Below are 26,756 nucleotides of genomic sequence, written 5' to 3'. Positions count from 1 at the left end.
CTTTTTTTTTTGGTTTCTCCTACCCAGTGACACTGCATGGTTCCAAAGATTGTGTACCACTTTTTTGTGCATGTATGTGCGTTGTGTATTTACGGCCATTTCATTATGTCTTTAGGTATCTGCAGAAGTCCGTCTGAGCACAGCCCATCCAAGAACAGTCCATCTGAGCACTCCCCAGCATTCTGATGAGGAAGACTTCCCTTCCTAGCTGCCCCCCAGCCCATCTGACGCCCACCCGCAGCCCATCTGAGCACAGCCCCCCCCCCCCCCCCCAGCCTATCTGAGCACAGCCTGTCATTTTTTTTGTAAATAACTTTTTTTTGTAAATAACTGTTTTTTTGTCGTTTTTTTTAAATCCTTTTTGTTTTTAAAACTTGTTTATCATGTTGCAGGCCAGACATTGTGTGTACTTTTTTAATAAAATAAATTGTTCTTAACTGTTAATGGTCATAACTTTTGTACCATAATTTTGCTTGCTGCATTGACTATAGCATTAATAGGCTCTTTGCACAAGCTCCACTACTTCCTGACACTCTACAGGTGTATTTCTTTCCTGTCCTATACTAGTGGATGGAAGTGATTGATCAGGTGTGCTGCACACCGGATTCATCGCAATTGCTATCCAATAGTATAGGACGGTAAAGAAATATGCCTGTAGAGTTTCAGGAAGTAGTGGAGCTTGTGCAAGGAGCTGATTTGTTTTGTAATGCAAATTATAAATGTAGCCAACGGAAGTGTAGACCACGTTGCAGCAACGTATATAAGTAATATATAAACGTGTATACAACGTTGCAGCCATATACATCGAAATCATCACGGAAATCACAACGTTGTGTGCACATTGCAGGCACGTTGCAGACACGTTGGACCTGCACGTTGCAGCAACTTGTGTGCAGATACCGCGTTTGCGTTGCATGCACGTTTAACTTGACGTTGAGTGGACCATACAAAAGTCTAAATCGCACGTTTCTGCAACATTGCTGCAACCTGATTGTGTTAGTAGGGTTATAATGGAAGAGGGGGGTTGTTTATCTATGTGTTATAATGGAAGAGGGGGGTTGTTTATCTATGTGTTATAGTGGAAGAGGGGGGTTGTTTATCTATGTGTTATAGTGGAAGAGGGGGGTTGTTTATCTGTGTGTTATAGTGGAAGAGGGGGTTGTTTGTGTTATAGTGGAAGAGGGGGGTTGTTTGTGTTATAGTGGAAGAGGGGGTTGTTTATCTATGTGTTATAATGGAAGAGGGGGGTTGTTTATCTATGTGTTATAGTGAAGAGGGGGGTTGTTTGTGTTATAGTGGAAGAGGGGGGTTGTTTATCTATGTGTTATAGTGGAAGAGGGGGGTTGTTTATCTATGTGTTATAGTGGAAGAGGGGGGTTGTTTATCTATTTGTTATAGTGGAAGAGGGGGGTTGTTTATCTGTGTGTTATAGTGGAAGAGGGGGGTTGTTTATCTGTGTGTTATAGTGGAAGAGGGGGGTTGTTTATCTATGTGTTATAGTGGAAGAGGGGGGTTGTTTATCTGTGTGTTATAGTGGAAGAGGGGGTTGTTTATGTGTCATAGTGTGACTCACAGCGGAATCTCTACACCTGAACCTCTATGTCTGTTGGGTTTCATGGATTTCTGGCATCACAGCAGGAATTTCCATGCAAATACAACAAATAATATTGACCCTGGACCCATAAAATGAAGTGAATTGTTTTCCAGACCACAGGGGTGTGACCTCACTGCCCAGAGATTACTTCTCTCACCTGCACCACATCCAGCAGGAAGATCTGCATGAAGAAGCCCTTGGCGCTGCTGGTCATCTGGTAGGGCATGCCGCCCGAGGCGTAGGACAGCTTCCTGGACAGGGGGATGCCCACAGCCGTCTGAAATACAAGCCAGCTCTCTTCATTGATTCATTCACTGACTGGATTTTAAGTGTTATGCTTCTTTTACCAGCCTGCATGGAGAAGACACTGTAGGGCTAGTTTTGATTTTGCATATCTCTGGTTTCAATGTGATAAAAGCACAGTCATAATAATTGAATAGGCTACATAAATATTAACATAAACATGATTACAGTAAGTAATTGTGATATATTGTTGAATTAAAAAATAAATACAAAAACATGGAAATCAAGAAAAAAATAGAAATAGTGGAAAAGTAAACAGAGTGAGTAGCAAGGTTATTAAAGTTAACGAAAACTAACAGAAAAACTAAAACTAGGTGTGAAAAAACATTTTAGTTAAATGAAATGAAAACAAAAACTAGGCTTTACAAAACCAGGCCAGGCCCAGCCTGGCTTTGGGCGGGGCTGGCTTGTTTCTCTTAAGGACTGGTTAGTAGGAGGGAATCAGCAAGCCATGCCACCGAAATAGCTGTGAACTGAAATGATATGAAATAATGTCTGATAAATTAAGATAGGTCTTGTTGCCTGGACACATCAGTTCCAATGCTTCCAATGCTAATCCAGCACAATAAGAGCAGGGTAGCCAGTTAGCTCATGAGCCCACAACAACTAGCTGCCGCTTTAACATTAACAGTAGCTGTCGATGGCTAAAGCAGTTACACTAATGATTCCAATAACATTAGCTATTTTGCTGCTGTTGGTTCAATGTCTGTTTCTGGATAAAAGCCTTTACCTGCCCTATGCACTTCCCTTTAGAAGGTGGAGTAAGTAGACCAAGACAGTGGCTTATCTGGACACTTGGTTGAGTCAGCAGGTAGCATTCTTGTTTGTAAATAGCTAAGTGTTAACAGGCCTCCTTGGGGAGCTAACTATGGATCTTTCAGATGAAATGTGCATGCCCGCTTTATAACTTGAACTGAAATGTTATATAAATAGCGTATGAAAATGTACAATAATGGTGTCTTCCTTCCTTTCCTACTAAATGCTTTATATACAGAATATCAAAGTACACAAAATATACACAGAATGTGATTATGAAATTGTTTAGGCTATAGTGGTCAGCATTTTTATTTTTTGTCCATAAAGCTTACAGGTCTAACGAACACAAATGTACAATTCCTTTGGGTTTCTTTTGCACAGTAGACAAGGCCCATTATTTCTAGAGTTTTTTTTGTTTGCAGTGTTTTTACATTATTCTTGTGTTTTTTGTTGACCTTTGGTTGAATAAATTTGGCTTCAAAATGTTTTCTGACATCTGCAGTCTTTATGGTAGCCTATCATTGTACCGGTAGTTCCACCCACATATACATTTAGGTTAGCCTACATAGGTTACACATTTCATAAGCTCACTAAATCTAAACATTGCTTTGATGTTTTGTAGCTTTATAAAAAAAAAAATGTAACCACATTAATGATGGTATGAGAAAATAACACCTGGAAAATATGATGTGATATGTTTGGGTCAATATGTGTTTTGCATGAATCATCCACCGTGTTTAATGTTTCTTTATTGTTTCTTCTGTACTGTATAGTATAGACCTGTTAAGCTATTTAGAATAGTAGCTTCGCTCCGTGGGGGGACAATCACGGGCAGCTAGGTTTTGATTGAGCCATCATGCTTGTTGTTGTTACTGTTGTAGGAGTCTCTCTCCCTCCTGGTCTGAATGGCCCGGAAGAATTAGCAATTACTGTAAGTGCCTCTTTCACCTGTACTTTAAGACCCCATTCAAGGTTCACCTGGCCTCCCCCTTGTCCCATCACCATGGTTTCAGTAGATTAGCATGTTTACAGGACACACCAGGGACACGGCCAGGAAATGTCATTTGATTATTGGTCTTACAATTGGTGGGTAAAAAGACAACCAATTTGCACAATTTGCGCAAAAACCTGGATTTCATAGTCTTGGGTATGGTAGCCATAGCACACATCATGGAACACTGCCAGGTAATTCTTATGTAAATACATGTATATGAACATACATTTCAATATGAAACAAGAATTTCTGTGGAAATTAAATTCTGTGAAAAAAGGGAAAGCATTGTGTCAAGTTTGACCTTGTAAGCCTGTGTGGATGTAGCTGTATCAGTCTATATTCAATGAGTAACTTGTATTGTATTTGTGTATTTGTATATTTTCATGAAGATAAAAGAGTGAGATCGTAATAGTGGAATTCCTGATAATTTATTATTTAGTAAATGGAAGTGTCAACATGAAAAAGTGAGTGCATGACAGCTAACAGTGCAGCACAGGTTGCACAATCAACTTGACAGTCTAAAATCGCGGCGGCCCAGCTCAGCAGCTGGGTGCACTGGCTTCATAGCAGAATGGAGTGCCAACAGAGAGATGCGGGCCAACAAGGGACGGAGTAACAGGTTGTGTCTGAATGTCCATACTACATAGTATAGTATGTATACCCCAACCCAACCCCTTTTTACCCTTGGCTCTCTGCTTTCTGTTTCCTCGGTTTACCTCTGCTTTGCGGCATTCTCATGAGCCTGTTCTGCTTTGTTATATGATTCACTTAAATATCATGTTAGAGACTACAGGGATAGCTAACACATAATGGCGATGGCAATTACCCATTGTTCCTGATTTATCAGCTAAATACATGGCTAACGTTACACAAACACATGGCTAAATCAGCCGATTACATTCAGACTGACAACTCGCCTGAGAGGGAGCAAACGTTTGGTATCTAGTTAGCTTGCTGGAACTGTATCCATGTATGTTAGTGTATGCCTACACCATGTTAGTCGGTATAATACAGAAATACATGGTAGCTAACATTTTAGGGGGACTAGGCTGGCTAACGTTGCTTCTGAACCTGGATTTAGCTACTTATGCGTCGATGAGAAGAAAGGTGAGATCCAAGTCGCTTTTGATGCCCAAAGTAACTCCAACCTCTCTTCAGATAGTAAGTAAAAGCCAGTCCAATATTTATTAGTGTATGTGATCTTCTTTTGTCTGACTCTTTTTTAGCCGAAGACCGTGGTGTCTTTACTCCCAGAGTATAAATTCTCTCAGCCATATTCAGCAACGGACATGTCTCAAACGTCAATCAAGATGACGCTGCCCCTCTCTTATATACGGTGCCATTCAGGGGGTGGGGCACAGCGCCGGCCGGCTTCACTCATAATAAAAAGAAATTCAGCATTTGCTCCACAGGCACTACACCGTTGACTATATTTTCTGTACAGATAGTTATGACTCCCCTGGACCTATGTATTGCATATATTGGATTTTTTTTTTTACAAAAAGTGCAGTAAATCGAACAGAGCACCTTTAACCCTCCTGTTACCTTAGGGGTCAATTTGACCCCACGAACACCTTGAGTGTCACAAAATAAATGGTTGACCTTTTTTTCTCTCTCTTATATTTCATGAGTTTTCCTAATCCAATGGGAAAAAATAGGAAAAGATAATATTAACAGGATGATATGTTCTCAACTTCCTGTACACACTTTGACCTCATCAGTGTTCCTAGGGGACCCCATACATGTAAAGCTCTAGAACTTATAATGTGTGGGAGTGAGACACATGAGCCAATTGACTTATTTGTGCTCCTAAGTCTCCTGAACACAGAGAAACAAACAGTGAGGTGATCCAACCTTCATACAGCGAGTTATCGTCGTTTGAATACCGTTTGGCGGCCATCTTGATTTTGTGGCACACTACGCTCCCCCCACACAACCCCCCACTGGGAAAGCACTTATTTGTGCTCCTAAGTCCCCTGAACACTGATAAACAAACCGTGAGTCGATCCAACCATCATACACCAAGTTACGATTGTTTGAATACCGTTAGGCGGCCATCTTGAATGGCGAAAAACAGCGATTTTCGTAACTCCTGAACCAGACAACATAGAAATACATATAAACCCACTTTTCCATATAATTGTGACATCAGGAATCAAATGGAAAGGTCCCTGTCATGTTACAACCACTCAATTGGTGAACAAGTGTGTCTCTAGCCCTCTCAGGGGCTGAGTTGTTGGGTGCATGGCATGGTGGCGAGACTCCGTCCCCTCGGGTCAGAGCCAGTCGGGGACAGTGTAGCCCGCTGGGCAGTTGTCATAACTAGACCACCGAGGATCTGGAAAATCTGCGGTGTCAGGGTTTTTGTTTTGATGTTCTGGCACCACTGCCTCTTGTGGTAGCAACATAGAACTGCAGGTCAACAACACGACGGAGGAAGGGAGGGAGGGAGTGACAACCGGACATTTACTATCCTTGGTGCCAAAAGTTATTTAGGATTTGCTTCTGTAATACCAAATCGGGGAAAATCTTATCTGAACTGTCCTATCCTATCTCAAATCTTAAGATAGAAGGTGTTTGTGTAATACAGCCCCTGGCTCACAGACTATTTGCTAGTTTAGTTAATTTTTTTGAAAATGCTTAGTTTTAGTTTAGTTTCAGTATTAGTTTTGTTATGTTTTTTTTCTTCTGCTCTACCCTTGTGATACTATCCTGATCTTGTGAGCTCATTGCGTGTGAAACAAACCATCTGGCGCAAGTCAGGTTCTGTGCAGGAGCACAGTTAAGGGCGTATTCAAATATGAAGTGCGCATTTAGCACGGTTTAGTCCCGGGGGAAAAAATGCAAAAAATTATACATTGTTTCATTTTGAAACAATGTATCATGTTCAGACTGCCTTTTTACCAACCTAGCCAAATTTGAAAACGGCATGCTGTGCTGAGGTCGCTCTTGATTGGATGGAAATTCTGACATGGGGGTCATTCCAGAGATTACAGGGAACAGAGTGCGAGCTGATGGTGTTAGCCAGACAAAAAATATGGAAAACTTTCAGAAGGTGTGTGGTGCAATTACTGTTGATTTGGTGCTATCACCGAATCACCACTGACCAACAAGACCAACAGACCTCTCGAAGCCACTCTGTTTCAGCCGTTTGCTGAATATATTGAATACTTCTGAATTTTTGTGGGTTCTTTTAAGCATGTCATTGATTTCCTCGTCTGCCCAAATATCCAGGATCTTTCCCCATGTCAAGCCCCTGTTTACTTTTTTCACAGCCATCGTGGCTAATAACTTTGTACGGCAGCTGATTAATCCAAAAAGGCACAATACATCCTGCGGTTTCTCTGTGCCAGACCCGGCTAGGCGTGGTCGCCTTCAGACATGAACAACCCGATTCAGAACTCGATTGGAATCGGGCCGAGCCCACCTTTTCAGAATTGTAAAGAGAAACAAACAGTGAGGCGATCCAACCTTCATACAGCAAGTTATTGTCGTTTGAATACTGTTTGGTGGCCATCTTGAATGTAGTTCAATTGATTTTGTGGCACACTACGCGGCCCCCACACAACCCCCCACTGGGAAAGCACTTATTTGTGCTCCTAAGTCCCCTGAACAATAGATATCTTATCTTGCTTCGTCCTATCCTATCTTGAAGTTGGGAAATCCTAACTACTCAATCCAACATCGGTTATCAATGTTTGTCTGTTACCAAGCAACCAATGCTTCTTTTCTGCGCTTCTCTGCTTGTGCGCTTGTCGCGTGCCGTATATACAGTATATACTTTGTAATACTTTGTAACGGTTATCTAGCACTTTGTACATAGCATAATTTGTAACTCGGGAGATAGCGGGCTGAGATACCTTGGCTAAATCAGCCACTTCACTCTGAAAGTCCCCTTTCGCAAAAACACGGAGCACGTTTGTCAGTTGCACCACAATACCAACTTACCTATAAGCCCACACCACTAATGTACCACAATACCAACTGAACTATAGGCCTATACCACTAATGTACCACAATACCAACTGGCCTATAGGCCTACCACTAATGTACCACTTATCCGAACCCAACGGGACCGAAGGTCGTTCGTATCTCTGAAATGTCAGGATGACTGAAACATATGTTAAAATGCACCAAATTCAATAAGTGGTACTTGTTTCATATAGACTCATAATAGTCCGATAAATACCCTTAATTACTTGTGAAAATGCATCACAATTGCAATCAAATAGCCAACTAAACTCATACAGCCTAGCCTATAATAGGCCTACAGTACTCAGTAGCCTAGAATAAAATAAATGAATTTCCACTTGAGTGCGTGCTTTGATCAAATACAGTACTTTATTCTCAAATGAGGCCTACGCTGCATCGATAGGCTACTGTATTCGCAGAACAAAATGGTATAGCCTAAAAACAACCCAACATTAGAACAATTAGAGCAAATGATAATAAATAAATAAATAAATGAAATGACAGACAAGGCTATTGCAGCCTAAACAACCGATGTAGGCTAACGTGGCCTCGGCTGTAGGCTATTATTTAACAAATACAGTAGGTCTAGTAATCAACATGCTTACAACACGTCTGTGTTCCTGAAGTCCATTAACTGGGAACGAAAAATGACTCGATGCTCCTCTGCTTCAGGTTGCTGACGCGCTTTCTGGCTACCAAGGAATGCAGCTCTCGCGCAGCAGACTCGTTTGCGTTTTGCGCTCGACATTAGAGTAACAAAGAAATTAAACGTGACAGTAGACTACAGCCTACAGGCAACATGTAGGTCTACATACAGTTCTGTTTTTATTCACAGTAGGATACAGTACGTGTTTATTATGACAGATTTAAATGCAAGTAGACCTACAGTACTGTAATGAAAATCCAAGATAGCAGGCTCAAAAAAAAAAAGTTTTTAAAGGACAATGCTCGTTTTTGACAACCTGGACCTTATTTACGACATATTATAAGACGTTTGACTCACCGAGATCACTTTGGTGTAGTTCGGAGGCCTGTAGAAGAAATTTAAAATCCAGCGCGAGCCAGTATATCCATGTAATGGCGGTGGTGGAGGCAACGAGAATGCAGCTTCTAAAAATCTATTTTCTGCCCGAAACGGTTGTTTTAATCAATCTGTCTTGATGAATCGCTAGTTGTGCTTACATAGAGCATAACTGTTGTGGTTTTCACATGCCATGATCTTTAGAAACGTCTTTCGAAACGAAATAGCTTCCTCACTTGCTCCAGCACTAATGCGCACAGCGTGCAATGTTGCTCCAGCACGCTGTGCAATGCGTGCTGGAACAAGTGAGGAAGCTATTTCGTGTCTAAAGACGTTTCTAAAGATCATATTACAGAGGCATGTGAAATACCACAACAGGCCTATGCTCTCTATGTAAGCACAACTAGCGATTCATCAAGAATCGCTAGGGCTAATAGAAAGTATATAGTTTAGGCAAACTGTTGTAATCTTATATCAAAGTATATAATTTCTTACTTCCTGGAAAATGGTAGGTCACGTGCAATGACGACAACAGGTACCTTAGATTTTAGGCAGACATCCACCCGTCAATCAACGCTATCCTTCTATCGAATCTGTCTTAAGTTCTTAAAACCCGTTCACTTGTCAATGTTCCAATCAAATTCCTCTAAACATATGTCCCACCCTCATAGCTTGTTTGCGTCGGAAATACGTCAAACTATGGAAGTTAGATGATCTCAAACGTCCGTTTCAGTGCGACTTTAAATGTAAGCCTAGAGGGTTTGTGTAACGGTCCGTGTAACGTTTATCAGTTTAATTTTATCAATGACGTGACTAAATAGAATAATACGTAATTGGTTGCAATATTTCAATTTTGCATTTTCTATACCTGATGTTAAATAGAAATTTTACTATTTTGGACTCGTTTTTTCAATTGTCGATTTTTGCATACCTCCTTTGAAAATAGAAAAATTGACGCAGGTTCTATTAATACATGCGCAGGTCAGAAAACTGGAGTATTTCCTGTTTTTCGCTTCATCTGGAGGGAGGGGAGGGGAACTCCTCTGCACGTCATCAAATGTGACAGCGGAATCAACCGATCACACCACCGACTTGTTTCTGGCACTATTTTCAGTATATTTTGTATATTAAATGTCTTTCTACATTTTCGCCCAGTACATCAATATAGTAGGCTATACATATTTATCAACACAGCTACTTGTTATATATATATATATGTATATATATATAGTAGCCTCTATGAGTCAGTAGACGTTAATTAATTATCATATATAAGGCTCAACTAGTGTAACAATACATAGTAGCCATATGAGTCCCCCAGACCAACCCTACTGACTCACGGACTAAAAGCCGCTTTAAAAACAAAACTAGGCCTTAACTGAAATAGAAAACAAAAAGTTAAAACGATATAAAAATACTAATTAATGAAAAAAGAAAAATATTATAAGGTGAGGACATTTATAGTCAGTCAATCATTAGCATAATCACCACTTTGCTCGTAGGCTACCCAATTCCCGTTCAATTTACGTTCCCGCTAATTTGTAAACGTTCATGTTTATTTTTTTAACAAAACGACAATGTAACAGTAGGCCTATGATTCAGGGCTTTGAAAACATTACCGCAGGTGCGTCTCCATTCTCCGCTGAAACCTTCTCATCCGCCGTTTTGCTGTCTGCCATATTCACCTGACCTCCACTAGCCTACTAGAGGAACCGCAGCAAAGTTCCAGCTTTTAAACCGAACAAGCGAGTAGCGTTCCTCAATAGCCTCTCCGTGTTAACAGAACCACAAACTCAATTGCAACACATATTTCTAGTTTTTCCGTAACTGATAGCATCTCCTAGAGCAGGGTGCCTATAAAAAAAGACTCCTTATTTTCGTGTCCGTATACAAAGCAGCTATTTTATGTCCAGCCAGTGGTGAACTGCCTTGGTGTAATAATGTGCATTAGGTCCATCTATTTAGCAGAGGGCATGGAAGGAAGGAGGCGCTCCTCCAGTCTGGGGTTCTGTGCCAGTCGCATGTTGTTGAACCGCTTAGCCCCGTGATTCCCTGGAACGTCCCACACCGGTGAGGGGTTGATTCAGCCACGTCTACTTTGCCCAGTTAGGCGCTCATCTTCTGGTGGGAGGCTTTCAGCAGCGGGGATAAGCACAGATGCTGTGAGGTGTCAAGGATTTTTTTCAGAATTCGTTTTATTGCCATGGTAGTTTTTCAAAACACTAGTAATTTGCTTTCGGTCGTGGTGCATAACAGACGTGTGCAAGGAGCAACACAAAATACTAGTGCAAAATAAGATAAGCTAAAAAAAAAAATATATATATATATATATATATACAAAGTGTAGTGCGGTCAGTGTATGGTGTGTGCGGCGTGATGTGAGTGCGGCGTGTCCTTTGTACAGTACATTCAGTGGTCATGTTCAAGTGTTCCCCACATTACAAGACGGGCTTCAGACGGTATTGTGACCAGCGGCTTGTGCTGGTCATGAAGCTTTTCCAGGATCTGAGTGGACTGGGAGCAGCACATAACCATGCAGGGGCTGCCTCTCATCTGGGGCTTGTCCGAGCCTCTCTGTCATTCTGGCTACCTCTCTGTCTGAAGGGACAATGGCTAAAACAGACTACACATACGCAACTGTTCTTGTGTACATGAGGGGAAATTGGAATTACAAAATCTGCTTCAACAGACCATTAGAAGAAAGGAGAAGCACACAGTACTACACCTTCCTCTTCCACCAAACACAAATTTATTTTATTAGTTTTCCAGAGGTCCAAACACTCATCCACTCTGTCCCAGGTGCATAGAGAAGATGGCTGATCAGCCACTACAAACCCATATCCACCTTCTATGATCCAAGTGAGCTGCTCTTCACTGCTTTGATAGTAAAGCAATCTAGCTGTTATTAATGTTACACACATATCAAACCCACTGTCTTACTGGGACTTACAATCCTAGCATCTGTAAAGTAAAAGAACACAAGTCAGTTAAAAAAATAATTCCATCTTGTTTTTTCAGGGGTGGTGAGAGATGTTTGAGGGGGAACATAAGGCTGTTGGGTTTGCTCAGAGGGCCTGCTGGGAGCCTTCAGTCTCATCCATGACAGAGACAAGATGAGGCCCAGAAAGGGACAACATGACTTAAGAAAAACACTTCATCTCAAGATCACAGCTAACTGCTCTGTGCAGACCTTGTCATAGAACGTTCTGCACCCTCTTCCTGTGTCCACAATAGAACATAGATATGGAATGTTCCGATCACAGAACCCTGCGATAAGAACCTGCAGAATGTGGACATGGAACATGGAACTTTCTAAGACCAGGTCTGAACAGGGCCCTTCTGTTACTGTGACAACCCGCCAACTCAATCCAAACCAGGGGCAAAAGAACTCACGTCACTTCCACGTGTATCGGTTGCTCCAGCCCCCCCCCCCCCCCCCCCCAGCCCTCCCCTCCCCTCCCCACCGGACCCCCCAGCCCCGCCCAGACCGTCACCCACCCAGGGGGAGGGACGATGGATCACTATAGAAAAACAAACCCAGGAATCAGCAGTCCATATGATAAGTCCATGGTGTGTCCCTCAGCGCGCTGTAACTCAGCCAGGACACCAGGGGGCAGCGCTCCTTCACTTTAGTCGCTGAACGATCACGGCGTTGAGGAGGTTGGCGTCCTGCAGCGTCTGGCTCTCGTCCATCAGCTCCTTGTTGGGGAAGGTCGTCATGAGAACAAACTCTGTGGCAGCCATGGCTGGCCGGGCACCGACCACGAACTGGCGCACGTCCGACACCCTGGAACCAGGACAGGACAGGAGTTACGCTAGCCCACACGCGTCAGGCAGCAATAAAACTCTGGAAAACAACTGACCATCCCCGAAAAAACTTTGCTCATGATGTTCCACACAGTGGAAGGTCCAGTTCCAAATCAACCCTTCAGCGTTTACATACATTTAAAGCTGGGACTACCTTTTACTAGGGCTTTCCCTGATACCATGTTACAGGCTTCCAATACTCTGGTGTTTTCCGAACAAGTACCCAAGTACTCGTTCTCAAAAGAAATTCCAGATGGTTCCTGTAGGTTGCAGCACTGCACAGTCTATATTATTAAGCCTACAGGTGACGAGCTGAGCAAACAGTGTGCCATGGGGGCGTATACACAAACACAGGACGATGCAGTTCAGAAAGCTGTCAGATGAGTCGCTGCTTAGCAGGATCATGTTTAACACAGTTATATTAAAGACGGGCCCTCTATAACAACTAAAGTTTGCTCATAACGTGAGGCGACAAATAGGCTAACAAGAGTCAAAGCTTATTAGACTACCTTGCTAGCAAAGATAGAACGATATAAAGCCATGGTTACAATAAGAAGTAGCCTAGTCATCATTTTCACACGTTCTGTATACTTTGTGTATGTAACACAAATAACATTACTAACAGATTTTGCACTGTTGCCTACTCAGAATTGCTGTGCGTCAAGTTGTGAGACAGGAACACAAGTTTGTCCACATTTGGTCCCCCTGCAGAAGATCAACATGGTCACGGCTCTTTTCTGTCCCGGCCCCGCAGTGGAGGAACCAACTTCAGCGGAGGGCAGAGTCGCTGCGCATCTTTCACTGCAGGTCAAAACCCACCTCTTCAAGAAGTACTACCAGGACCCTCCCTCTTAAGCACCTGTTGTATTTATGCGTCTACTAAATGACTGTAATGTAATGCAATCCCAGCTTCTCATCTGTGGTGTATTTTAACTCTAACCTCTCACCTGTGGGTGCGGTTGACCTCTGATCTGTGGGTGCGGTTGACCTCTGACTTCTCACCTGTGGGTGTGGTTGACCTCTGACCTCTCACCTGTGGGTGTGGTTGACCACTGACCTCTCACCTGTGGGTGTGGTTGACCTCTGACCTCTAACCTGTGGGTGGGGTTGACCTCTGACCTCACCTGTGGGTGTGGTTGAACTTCTGCACCAGGCGCCCCCCGTCAGCCAGCCTGATCTGGATGTTGGTGACGGGTTGGGAGGGGTCGAGGGTCACGGAGGAGCTGGCCTGGGCCTCGTTGGTGGCGCGGTCCTGCTGGGAGCTCACCGCTGCGCCTGCCGCCGACATTAGCTCTGGGGTGGCGCTGGAGGAGGGCCAGATGGGCGGAGCGACAGACAGGGAGGTAAGACTTCAGCAGTACCTACAGGTGAATTATCAACCAAGATGCGCATATCCCTAATACATATGGGTCGCATCAAAGGGCCAATGGGTAAAACTAAAATCTTATTAGTTCGCTAGCTGCCTTCCTGGTTTTCTACAACCCACAATGTTTCCGAACATATATGGTCTATAACCAGGCCCAACGAGTTTCCCCTCTTCTCCACCCTGTTGGTGAAACCATGGAACAACAGCTTCCTCTCACAACCGTAACTGACGTTTGTCAAGAGATTAGTGAATCTGGGCCGCGTTTCCCAGAGTCCTCATAGTGCCCCGTAAGCTACGTCATAAGTTCTCCCTTTAGATGGCGTTTCCCAGAGCCTCCTTAGCTAAGGGATCGTAAGCTCCCCCTTCATCTTACCCAGAACCTTTCCCAGAGCCTGGGTAAGGGATACCTTACTTAAGGGATACTTGGAGAACCATGGCCTTAGATTTAGAGGTGCTGATTTTCAGCCCAGCCGTTTCGCACTCAGCTGCGAAACGATCCAGAGTGTTGGAGGTCGCAGGCCGATGATGCCATCAGGACCACATCATCTGCAAAAAGCAGTGACGCGATCCCCAGCTCACCAACCTGCAAACCTGCCCCTCCAAGGCTATGCCTTGATATCCTGTCCATGAAAATCACAAACAAGATTGGTGACAAAGCGCAGCCCTGGCGGAGGCCAACCCCCACTGGAAAGGAAAACGACTTACTGCCGAGGACACGGACACAGCTCTCGCTCTGGGTGTACAGGGCCCTGACCCTGGCCCTGAGCAGGGACCCCCTCACCCCATACTCCCGCAGAACACTCCACAATATCTCTCGACGGACCTGGTCATAAGACTTCTCCAAATCTACAAAACACATGTAGACAGGTTGGGCAAACTCCCAAGCCCCCTCCAAGATCCTTGCGAGAGTGAAGAGCTGGTCTGTGGTTCCACGACCAGGATGGAATCTGCATTGTTCCTCTTCAATCTGAGGTTCGACTATCGGCCGGACCATCTTTTCCAGCACCTTAGAGTACACCTTCCCTGGGAGGCTGAGTAATGTGATGCTTCTATAATTCGCACACACCCTCTGGTTCCTTTTTTTGAATATTGGGAGCACCACCCCAGTCTGCCACTCCTTTGGCACTGACCTAGATTTCCACGCAATGTTAAAGAGGCGTGTCAACCAAGACAGCCCCTCAACACCCAGCGCCTTCAGCATTTCTGGACAGATCTCATCAGTCCCTGGGGCTCTGCCACTGTGGAGTTGTTTGCCTACCTCAGTGACCTCCTCCTGGGAAATTGAAATATAGGGACTAGGCTATCCATAATATCAATCTTATCTGTGAACAACAATATATTCTTATGTAATGATGAGCAATTTGATGACATGGCTTTTGTCTGTAGCCCACCACTATATATTGTAGGACACCGACAGATATTAGGTGAATTGATTAATCTAATGAGGCCTGCTAGACCCATAGTAGGGTTGACACAGGTGTAATTGATTAAGTTAAAGGGGAACGCCGCTGTCATAGCAAGTTTAGCTCAAATGTCGCATTGTCCTCAATGAAACCGATCTGTACACACCAACATTTAACCGATCCGTTCAGTAGTAAGCTAGCTCCTTTTTCCTCTGTGCGCACACCCCCTTTATAATGGAGGTCTATGGGCCTCTGCTAAAAACTATGATAAACATGCTTTTTCAAAGCAAAATGAATTCATTTCCAGCACTGCGCTCAGCTCCACCTAACGATGTGTCTGACCAGCTCGTACCACCATCACAGGGTCAACACCTAACAATGTGTCTGACCAGCTCGTACCACCCTCACAGGGTCAACACCTAACGATGTGTCTGACCAGCTCGTACCACCCTCACAGGGTCAACAGCTAACGATGTGTCTGACCAGCTCGTACCACCCTCACAGGGTCAACACCTAACGATGTGTCTGACCAGCTCGTACCACCCTCACAGGGTCAACACCTAACGATGTGTCTGACCAGCTCGTACCACCCTCACAGGGTAAACAGATCCTTCTCTAAGGTATACCTTAGAAGCCTTCATAAAGCGCTATGGTAGATAGAAACTCAGAAACGCGGTCCAGATCATTTGGATTTTAAATCCCAGACAACCAGCCATGTGACTAGCGAGGGCCTCTTGGTCTGGGTTTGGTCCGTTGTGTCTGTCTGCATCCATCAAAATGAGCTCTTGGCGGGAACCAGCCGCTGACGGACAGCGTAGATGACACATCCGTGTCCGTCGTTTACTAACCCCGTGTCTGTCGTTTACTAACTCCGTTTACCAGGGTTTGAGCTTCAGCCAGATGGACGGATTCGTTACCACTCAACCAGACAAAGTGAAAGTTATTTTCTCTATATTTACTGTTTTCTAAGGGGCCGGTGATGGCGGGGCCGTGGACAGAGGCTGTGATGTAGCTGGTCAGCTGGGTAGTGGACGTCCAGACGGGACATGCTCACCTGCCCAGCTTCTGCCCTTCTCCTCCGAAGGCCTTGAAGGCCACCTTGGGTTTGGAGAAGTCCTCGTCCCGATGGTCCTCCATGTCCAGGTTCACCTGGCCGCCCCGGGAGCGCTGCCTCAGCTCCAGAGGAATCTCCCTGAGAGAGAGAGAGAGAGAGAGAGAGAGAGAGAGAGAGAGAGAGAGAGAGAGAGAGAGAGAGACACAGACATGCACGCACACGCACACAGAGCTGCTGTTAGCTACCAGCGTTATATCGAGATGGTGCGGATCTATTCTGCAGCAGTCTTGCCGGCTCCATGTAGATTATGCTACTTGGTCATTATTTGCATCTTATTACTGGATATTTTTGCTAAAACAGTTATGGGAAGGCTCACATATGGCTAGCTACCACACAAATTTGTAACTTGTACATTTGTGAATTGAGTATTGGAGTAGTGGAAACAACATTTCACTGTGACACGTACGTTACATGTGACAAAAAGAAATCTCCATGTAGAAAGAATCCAACCATTTGACCCCCTTGCCTCACAATCCTTACATATAGTTTAGGATTGCATACAGTATACATCATACTTGACTTGGGAGTGTGTGTGTGTGGAGAGCAAGGATGGGTTAGTAGCTGTGGTGTAGTGCTGGCGTGCGGTGTTGCTACCCACCCCCTGCGGATGGACTCCAGAAAGATGGCATTGCGAGGGTCGCTGTAGTTCCTGAGTTCACCGTCGTCAAGGCTGAAACCAGTCTTCCACAGCTTCAGGACAACATGCACCTGAAACACACACACACCTTTTACTGATGCTCCTTAACACGGCTCAACTCCACGCATGATACTGGTCACTGCGCATAGCTCCACACTTCAACATGCAAATTATTTATGAAGTTCAATATCTAAAAAGTCTGTTTTCCCTTTACCAATATACATTCTAATTGTGTCTGAGATTAATATGACTGATATTGATCTATGGCAGCCAGTCAGAGCCAGTAACAGTAACAGGCAGTTAGACAGTAAAAATAACTGGCAGTAACAGGCAGTTAGAGCCAGTGACAGGCAGTTAGAGCCAGTGACAGGCAGTTAGAGCCAGTGACAGGCAGTTAGAGCCAGTGACAGGCAGTTAGAGCCAGTTAGAGCCAGTGACAGGCAGTTAGAGCCAGTGACAAGCAGTTAGGGCCAGTAACAGGCAGTTAGAGCCAGTGACAGGCAGTTAGAGCCAGTGACAGGCAGTTAGAGCCAGTGACAGGCAGTTAGAGCCAGTGACAGGCAGTTAGAGCCAGTGACAGGCAGTTAGAGCCAGTGACAGGCAGTTAGAGCCAGTGACAGGCAGTTAGAGCCAGTGACAGGCAGTTAGGGCCAGTAACAGGCAGTTAGAGCCAGTAAAAGCCTGTTAGAGCCAGTATCAGCATGTTAGAAACAGTAGCAAACAGTTAGAGCCAGCCACTCACGTCTTGGTTGCTGTTGGAGGCTCTCCTCTCTCCAGCCACATATGCTGACTCCTCCTCAGGGGCTGCTCCCAGACGGTAACCCCCTCCCCCGAAGGCCTGGAGGTAGAGAGAGGGAGAGACAGAAAGAGAGAGATGGAGAGAGAGACAGAGAGAGAGTTATGGTTAGAATATGTGGAGATAGCGAGATAGAAGGTTCTCTACTGGGCAAGATGCTGCTGGTACTATAGGTCGACCAATTAATCGGTTTGCCAATTAATCAGCACCGATAGGACATTTTTTAAACTATGGTTAACTGCTGAGCTGGGCTCTGATGGGACGTTATTTAAACTATGGTTATCTGCTGAGCTGGGCTCTGATAGTGGCTGATGGCTGCGCAGCCTCCACCCAATGTAATATGGATATGACCCCGTCATTCAGATATCACCCTGTCATTCAGATATGCTCCAAAATTGATTGGGTTCTAAGTTGGCCCATGCTACACCCCTCCACTGAGTTTCATGAAAAACGATCTGGTAGTTTTTGTGCAATACTAGTCCAAGGAATGAATGGAGGTGAATGACTGGCCCAGCCCTGATTCGGATCTGCTCCAAAATGTAATGGGTTGTAAATTGGCCCATGCTACACCCCTCAACCGAGTTTCTTGTTGTGTAATGCTGCTAAAAGACAAACAAAGAAACACCACTGAAAACATGACCTCTCACCCTGCGCTGTTGCAGAGGTAATAAATACATAATGCTATCGGCAGATTAATCAGCTATCGGCTTTTCCTTGCTCCAAACTATCATTATTATATTGGCCGTTAAAAATCCGCTATTGGGTGACCTCTAACTGGTATGAGTGTAGAATGAGCCAGACCATCTGGTACCAGGCTGCTGGTGAAATAAAGGTAAAATAAATAAGAATGAATGTAAGAGTACTTCCTCACCCTGGCCCTACTGGGCTCCCCGGGGCCCCGGCCGGCCTTGTCCACCGGCACCGCCCCGTGCTCCTTGGCCCCCTTAAACAGGTCCTCCACCACCTCGTTTGAGCTCTTCTTCTTGGGGGGGCCCACGATCTGCTGCCCGCTCCGCTCAGATCCCCCAGCAAAGAACCTGGAGGAGGAGGACAGGATGGGAGGGGAGGAGGAGGGGGCAGAGGAGGATAGGACGGGAGGGGAGAGGAGGAGGATAGGATGGGAGGGGAGGAGGAGGACACATAGGAGGATAGGACGGGAGGGGAGAGGAGGAGGAGGCAGAGGAGGATAGGACGGGAGGGGAGAGGAGGAGGACGCAGAGGAGGATAGGACGGGAGGGGAGAGGAAGAGGAGGCAGAGGAGGATAGGATGGGAGGGGAGAGGAGGAGGAGGCAGAGGAGGATAGGACGGGACGGGAGAAGAGGAGGAGGCAGAGGAGGATAGGACGGGAGGGGAGAGGAGGAGGATAGGATGGGAGGGGAGAGGAGGAAGAGGCAGAGGAGGATAGGACGGGAGGGGAGAGGAGGAGGAGGAGGATAGGATGGGAGTGGAGAGGTAAGCACTGTGAGAAGACTGCAGCCTGAGTCTGGGTGTTCTGCCAGGCAAAGACACCTGTCACAGCAGTGGTGGTGTGGCTCTAAACCTGGGCCGCGTTTCCCAGATTCGCTGTACCTTGGCGCTCTACGACGCTTCTCAAGGTATACCTTGGCGAAGGGACAGTTTTTCCTACAAGTGTTTCCCAGACCATCCCTTAGTGGGCACCTGAAGATACATCGTAAGGTACGTCGTAAGGTACTGTACATCGTTATCCCTTGTTGATCGACGTTTTCAACCGTTCTCGGATTTTACCCCAATCTAATATACAAAAAAGGAAGCTATGCCTACTAAGCCCATCTGCTAATCTATTAAAGAGTCGAGGCGAGAACTCGTGATAGTTCCAATTTATACATTATAGTCTACAAAATATAAAATAAAGAGCATTCATTGGGACATATACGGCTAGTCTGGGACTTATTGAAAGCCCAGGAAAAATACGATAAGGATGATGGCTAATGATCAATCAATCAAAACTGTATTTGTATAGCGCATTTCATACACAGAAGCAACACAATGCGCTTTACAGACAACAATGGGAGGGTGGGCATAGGTCCCACCCCTACATTCTCCAGAGGGAAGCAAAAACTGTTTCACCCGGGGGCCAGAAAAGTGAGCTGTAATAATTCTTCCCTGACCTCTCTCAACGAGACGATCGAACAAGCTCCTGGAAAATGTTTGTCTATTGGCTAAGGTAGTAAACATGGGCTAGATACTTCATAAGAGAGACATGACTAACAGGAGAGTGCACAAATAGTTACAGAGAAGTAGCTAACATTATGTGTTAGCCATCACTGTAGTCTCTAATATGATATGAGTGAATCATATAAAAAAGCACAGTAACGGGGCGCTCACACGCTTGCGTTTGATGCGTCAACATTGACGGATGCCATTCACTTTCAATGGCTGCAGCCGAATGGCATTCTGGTTCTGTTGTTGTCCCGGTGCGTTGCGTTGCCGGCGTTGCTAGCGTCGAAAGTTGAAAAATGTTCAACTTTCAGATGCGTTGCCGGAGCTGCCGACCAATCAGATGTCTTGACGGAGAAAGAAGTCATCGCAAGGCAGGATTTTCACATTTTTCGATACCAAGATGGAGGATAATCGCTGTTTGTTTGCAGGATAGGATGTACCCAATACCTGCGGGCACCACGTTCACGTTGCCTCAACCACAATGCATAGACGATCGCCACACGTTCGACCAGATTAGCATCCATGACAGCACTAAACGAAAAGCCGGGTGGGTTTTCAAAATAGTGTGCGCTAGCAGGTTCGGAGAATCTACTGGCTGTTGCGAGCGCAGTTTCGGACAATGTGATTCGTTGTTGTTGCGTGCGGCAGACACGCCTTCCGCCATACGTTGACGGACACGCATCAAACGCAAGCGTGTGAGCCCGGTGTAAGCACTTAATGCCACAAGGCAGAGGTGGGGAAACTGAAAGCAGAGAGACAAAGGTTAAAAAAAATGGGTAGGGGTGGCTGGGTAGGGACAGCTGACGACACAGAGTGGGAAGGAGCTAGAATGATGATGATAGCTAAATAAGTGACTGATTTTGTTCACTGTGTGTTCTGAAAAGTTGGCATATAGTCTACCTCCTCAGGATGACCTACCACCCATTATGTTATGTTCAATTCATGTGTAGCGCGTCCTGTCAGGTAGGAAAAGTTGATAGGCATTTCAAAATTTCCTGCATGACACAATAGCCTACGCTACTCATAAATTAAACACAATATTGTTTTCATGTAGCCATGATGTAGGCCTATAGGCCTACACGAAGCACGAGTTAGACACACTAAATAGAAGGGGACCTTAATTACCTGTGTCTATACCCTACTATGGGTCTAGAAGGCCTCAATAGATTAATCAATTCGCCTAATATCTGTCGGTATATATAGTGGTGGGGTAGCCTACAGACAGCCAGAAAAGTCATATGCCATCAAATTGCTCCTTTACATAAGAAAGTGTTGAATTTATATTATGGATAGTCTCTATATTTTATTTGGCTCAATAAAATGTTTAACAACAACATTCCCATGATGTGTTATGTAGGCTATGCGCAGGTAGGGTAGATAGATGAGCGCTATATTGTGACTCTCCTTTTATTGTACACTGATGTAGTTCGCGCATGTAGGGTAGATAGATATGCGCTTTATTGCAACTCTCCTTTTTAAAAGTATAATTTTGCTCTGGTCGTGCGAAAAATATAACGGGATGAATGGAGCGCATCGCCAAGGGACAGCTTACGATGGGTTCAGAACGCCCTTAAGAAAGTATCCCTGGGCTATGGTAGGCCTATACCTTGGCTAAGAAGGCTCTGGGAAACAGCGCTTCGGCTCCAGGGAGGGCCTACGATGTATCTTCGGAAGGTACATCGTAAGGGCGATTTACGTGGAGCTGTTTCCCAGAGCCTTCTTAGCCAAGGTATACCTTGACCTAAGAAGGCTCTGGGAAACGCCTCGCCACCTAGAGGGGGACCTTACGATGAACGTAGCGCTACGAGGCCTCTGGGAAACGCACCCCAGGTCAAGAACTACACAGTCAGGAACAACATCTACCCCCCGCCAGCCTCACACAGCCACTGCAGAATCTGTCCAGGCTGCAGTAAGCGGAGCACACGACCAGCCTGTAGTGAATAGGGACCCCACAATGTGGTGGTTCATTCTAGTACAATGGAGTGGGGGTGTGTGTGTGTGTGTGTGTGAGATGGACTCACCTTTGTCCCTCCTCCTCATCACTGTCATCCTCTTCCTCATGCATCAGATCCCTGAATGACGTCACTCTGGGCTGACTGCTTCAAACAAACATTAAAACAATCAATTAATTCACTGTAAAACGTAAATCACAACCTGCACACGCTCATTATTACGCTAGTTAAAAAATAAAAAAATAAAAAATGAATCTGGATGCTTTCAACATGGCCCTGTCTGGCTAGCTAGCTAGCTCACCTGGGTCCTGTGATGTCTAAGTGTAACCCATCCATTTTGGTGTGCCAAGGGCAGGATTAGAACCCCGGTCTACCACTTGAGAGGTGGACGTGCTGACAGGTGCGCCAATAAGGACGTCCATCTCGGAGGGACTGTCACGCTCCTTTGAGGAGTGCTTTCACCAGTTACTCCACGTTTCACTTGGTTACATAGCTAGCTTACCTGGGTCCTATGGGTCATAGCTAGCAATCTTACCTGGGTTTTGTGATGTCCAAGGTCATAACTAGCTAGCTTATCTGGATCTCAAAGCTTGATAGCTTACCTGTGTCTCATAGCGAGCTAGCTTACCTGGGTCCTGTGGGCCGAGGAGCAGAGCCACCACCGCTCTCCGGCTGGGGAAGCGTCACTATGTCATCTTCAGCTCCGTCTTCAAAGAAACTGGCCAGGGCGAGCTGAGAGACACACCGGGTTGACAGCATGTAGCGTTAGCTAACTACAAACTGACTGGCTAATTGCTTTCGACTCTATCTAATGATTACGGTTATCCAACACATGCTAGCTAGCTAGCTACATTGCTAACAAACCAGAGTGCATACGAAAGATGCAGGAATCTAGCCAGAGAAAGCTAGTAGCTAGGTTAGCTGGCTGAATCATTCAACGAGCGATAGCAAGGTGAAGAAGAATCTAAGGAATTCTATACGAGAGCTAAGATCTATATATATGTCCCATAATGTTGTGTAATGATGATTGATATCGGAACATTAGCTGACAATCTGGCCTAGCTAAGATAGCTGGGGCCATTGTTTTCAAAGAGTGACTTGCATAAATCGCCGGTAGAGAGCAGCTAGCTAGCAAGCTAATTAGCCTGCTAGCTAGCGCGCTAGTCATACTGACACTAGTCATTCATATTTCCTTCTGACTTCCAATACAATAACAGATTCTGTACAACTCGGGGGGCGATGTTCTTACCACATACCTGCAAATCCCAACCTGCAGACTCTAAGAAAAACCGGGCCCTTTCTTCATCAACATCAGTAACAGCAACGAACTCCCTCACTGACTCGTCCTGGTCCGCCATTTTGAAACGCCCGTTCAATGAGTGTTCCGACTGTAACAACCAACCACGACTAAAGTTCCTACATACACCTCTATGTCCTGCTTTTCACGGGACGTGAAAAGAGACAACAAAAATAATAGTCATACTAACAAAAGCGAGCACATTTCGAACAAAATTCTTCATATGTTTTGCTGACAACTTTTACATTTCTTGCGTCTTTCATAATTTTATTTCATTTTATTTCAAACCTATATTTCAACTCGTAAGGCACTGAGGTTTCCCTCATTTACAGTGACGACGAGTTTACATAAAAACAAAGACAGAAAAAATAAACAAATAGCCTGCATTGAAATTGTATATGTTATGACGCACCCAACCACTAGGTGGAGAAAAAGGCTTACATGCAATTGTAAATCAAGCAGCTTTGTCTACATCTGAGAACCATCACAGAATGGATACCTCCTGCTGTCTAGAAGTCTGGGAAGTAGGCCTATCTCTATGGATAGTAGGCCTAATTACAGCTGTTGCTTAACGACTCATGCACCTTAACATTGAGCTTTTCTATATTATTGTAGGAGATGATTGTGGACTTCAGGAGAGGAGGACCCCCCCCCCCAATCCCATCATCATCAACAGGGAGGAAGTGGAGAGGGTGAAGCACTTCAAATTCCTAGGGATGCAGATTTCTGATGACCTGACCTGGACACACAACACAGAGGCCATCCTACTACTCCCCCCCTCCCGCGACTGGTCTGTTCTAATGGACCAGTCTCTCACTCCCACTCCCCTGCCCATGCTGACCCCCCCCCCCCCCCCCCCCCCCAACAACCTGGTCTACACCCCCCCGGACCAACAACTGAGCACTTGACACTTTGAGGACCTAATCGGACTCTGCACTACTGTACAATTGAACACTTGAAACAACACCTGACAACACTTGAACAGTGAACACTATGCACAACTGTATACTTATTTATTTGCACTGCCTACATCATGGACACAGACATAGTCATCCATGATCAGGTGGGATAAGTAGATAATGATGATACTGATAGACTGCTAGCACTGATAAGATACTGTAAGCACAAGCGATTACAATGTACCTGTACCCGTAGTTGCTACACATGGCACATAAGCTTTCTATTCTATTCTATTCTATTCTATTCTATTCTATTCTATTCTATTCTATTCTATTCTATTACTGTTCTGCAACAGCTCCGCTCACCTCTGTTGCTGGTACCAGAGATTGATTCCACACGCGCACACACACACACACACACACACACACACACACACACACACACACACACACACACACACACACACACACACACACACACACAAAACACACACACACACACACACACACTGCCTGCCCCTCTAGACCAGACCAGACCAGACCAGACCAGACCAGATCAGACCAGATCAGACCAGACCAGACCAGACCAGACCAGACCAGACCAGACCAGACCAGACCAGACCAGACCAAACCCAGACCAGACCAGACCAGACCAGACCAGACCAGACCAGACCAGACCAGACCGGCATCATCAATGTCTCATAAAGCAACATCATTAAAACCTTCAGCTTCTGGAGCTTTATAAGGGCATCTGCTAAACGCCCATAAATCACAAGGACAATCACACACACACACACACACACACACACACACACACACACACACACACACACACACACACACACACACACACACACACACACACACACACACACACCCACTCTCTCTCTCTCTATGCCTACAGTATAAATCACAACAACAAGGACAATCACACACACACACACACACACACACAAGGGGAGGTGAAATGATCCAGCTCTCTATAGACACCATGTCATAAAACCCCCTGTTATATCCAGAGCGTCTTGAGAGTGGTGAATCCCCTGCCCCCTACTACAGATGTGGGAAGTTAGAAATGTCACATGCTGCAGCATTTCACCTCGCGGTATTTGGCAGGGAAATCCCGTTGGAAATCTCGTGGGATTTCAGACAGGTGTTATTTCGTTTTAGTGATGCACCACCGCCAGGTGGCGTCTTTGAGTAGATTTAGCAGGCTGGGCTCAGTGTTTTTCTCCTATAGTCTACGAATGAAGCATCATTAAATTTCACATTTCTTTAATTTAAATGCTCTGTTGTAAAGCACTTTGAGCTGAATTTATCTGTATGAAAGGGGCTATACAAATAACGTTTAATTGTTATTATTAACTTGTTCTCAAACACATGTTTTCTCCATCTCGATGTAATTTAATTATTACGAACACCTATAATATATCTAGGCCTACAGTAGCCTATCTATCTCGGCAACTGACGTCGGGTCAAGACGTGGTGTCTGTTAAGTCAAATGCGCAAAATAACAGTAAGCTAATATATTTGTTAGTAAAGATGTGGTGAACGTGACGGTTTTGCGTTTTGTTTCTGGAACGCATTCAACTGGTAGGCTACTCGTAAACCCCGGAAGTAAATTTGAAGACAGGGCACCAGCTAATGTAGCCAAGTCTGAGCGCAGTAGGCTATATGGCTTCAGCACGATACAAAGAAAAAATAAGCTTGATCGGAGGTGTGGATCCATACAAAATTGAAATAGTCGCCATGAGTAAAGATCACTCATTGCCAATCATATCCGGACATTAACTATCTTGTGCATAGCGGCAGGTTTGACAGTGAGACATCAACCGATAATTGTAATAATGCGATTATTGAAATGGTCTTGTGAACGCCTTTATCTGATTTCCAAAATCGGGGTAAGGTCCATAGGACGATTGTGGGTTTTCATTTGCACATAACTATATTTTAATAAAACATTGAAGTCCGCCTGTCAATGACTTTCCCTAAAATTGTGTTCTGTTGCACCCCCTATTGTTAAATTATAAATGAAAGAAACATACACAATATTTTGTTATTTGAATGATCTTGAATATATATATATATTCAAGATCATTCAAATAACAAAATATCGTGTATGTTTTTATTTATTTATACCGGCCGCCAGCTGTTCAATGAACGGCTATAGGGAATGCGCAGTTTCGCGCTGGCTACAGCCTATTATATGCACAGTTTCGCGCTATGTAGGCTATTATAAATAAGTATTATTCATTGGGGGAGCTTGGACTCGCTGGGGAATGGTGGAGAGACACAGAGCCTCCCCAGACGCGACATCCTCCAGTTGGCTGAAGAGCTGCACGCTCTGGCGTCCAAACAGCCACCTGCGGCGCCCCTCGCAGTGTCCACAGAAGAATACCCCCACCAAAATACCTGCATGGTGAAGACAAGCTGCAGAACTGTCTACCAATGCATGAAGTGCACCTAGCTGTCTGTGAGAGGCTATAGCAGAGGATATGTGCGAAGTGTATTTGAGCTGCCGCCTCAACCGTGCGTATAAGAGCAGAGCGCATCATATAGCTACAACTAGTAGCCCATAGCCATTAAAACGGCTTATTGTTTTATTCATATATCAACTAGATAATTCGATAATAATGAGTAGCCTAGTAGGCTATAAAATGAAT

The 26,756-nt window shown here is 44.9% G+C and overlaps 2 protein-coding genes across 5 annotated transcripts in view; both read right to left on the bottom strand.

Annotated features, from left to right (window-relative positions):
* The window catches only part of LOC311307271 (sodium-dependent lysophosphatidylcholine symporter 1-like), a gene marked incomplete at its 5' end in the record, with an annotated part of 65,258 nt that extends 54,939 nt beyond the window's left edge, over positions 1 to 10,319 (bottom strand). The window contains 2 exons of the mRNA XM_084436068.1: positions 1,752 to 1,871; positions 10,260 to 10,319. Of these exons, the coding sequence (XP_084292194.1) occupies positions 1,752 to 1,871; positions 10,260 to 10,319 (180 nt within the window). The remainder of the gene's footprint in view (positions 1 to 1,751; positions 1,872 to 10,259) is intronic.
* Positions 10,320 to 12,134: 1,815 nt separating this feature from the next.
* On the bottom strand, positions 12,135 to 23,255 carry nsfl1c (NSFL1 (p97) cofactor (p47); the record flags this gene model as incomplete). 4 transcript variants are annotated; one of them, XM_084462009.1, is made up of 9 exons in its annotated part: positions 12,135 to 12,427; positions 13,572 to 13,751; positions 16,271 to 16,408; positions 16,929 to 17,038; positions 17,710 to 17,805; positions 18,635 to 18,800; positions 21,967 to 22,044; positions 22,526 to 22,629; positions 23,154 to 23,255. In XM_084462009.1, the coding sequence occupies 9 exons, from the start codon at positions 23,253 to 23,255 to the stop codon at positions 12,265 to 12,267; spliced, it is 1,137 nt and encodes a 378-aa protein (XP_084318135.1). In that variant the 3' UTR covers positions 12,135 to 12,264. The 4 variants fall into 4 exon arrangements, with proteins under 4 accessions (XP_084318135.1, XP_084318133.1, XP_084318136.1 ...); XM_084462007.1 differs by having other exon boundaries at positions 13,572 to 13,764; positions 16,272 to 16,408; XM_084462010.1 differs by having other exon boundaries at positions 21,967 to 22,041.
* Between the last annotated feature and the right edge of the window lie 3,501 nt (positions 23,256 to 26,756).

This window comes from Borostomias antarcticus, assembly GCF_949987555.1.
Source record: "Borostomias antarcticus genome assembly, chromosome: 3".
NCBI classification, from domain to species: domain Eukaryota; kingdom Metazoa; phylum Chordata; class Actinopteri; order Stomiiformes; family Stomiidae; genus Borostomias; species Borostomias antarcticus.
The sequence above is the reverse complement of the archived record's forward strand: the minus strand, read 5'-3'. Positions and strand labels throughout refer to the sequence as shown.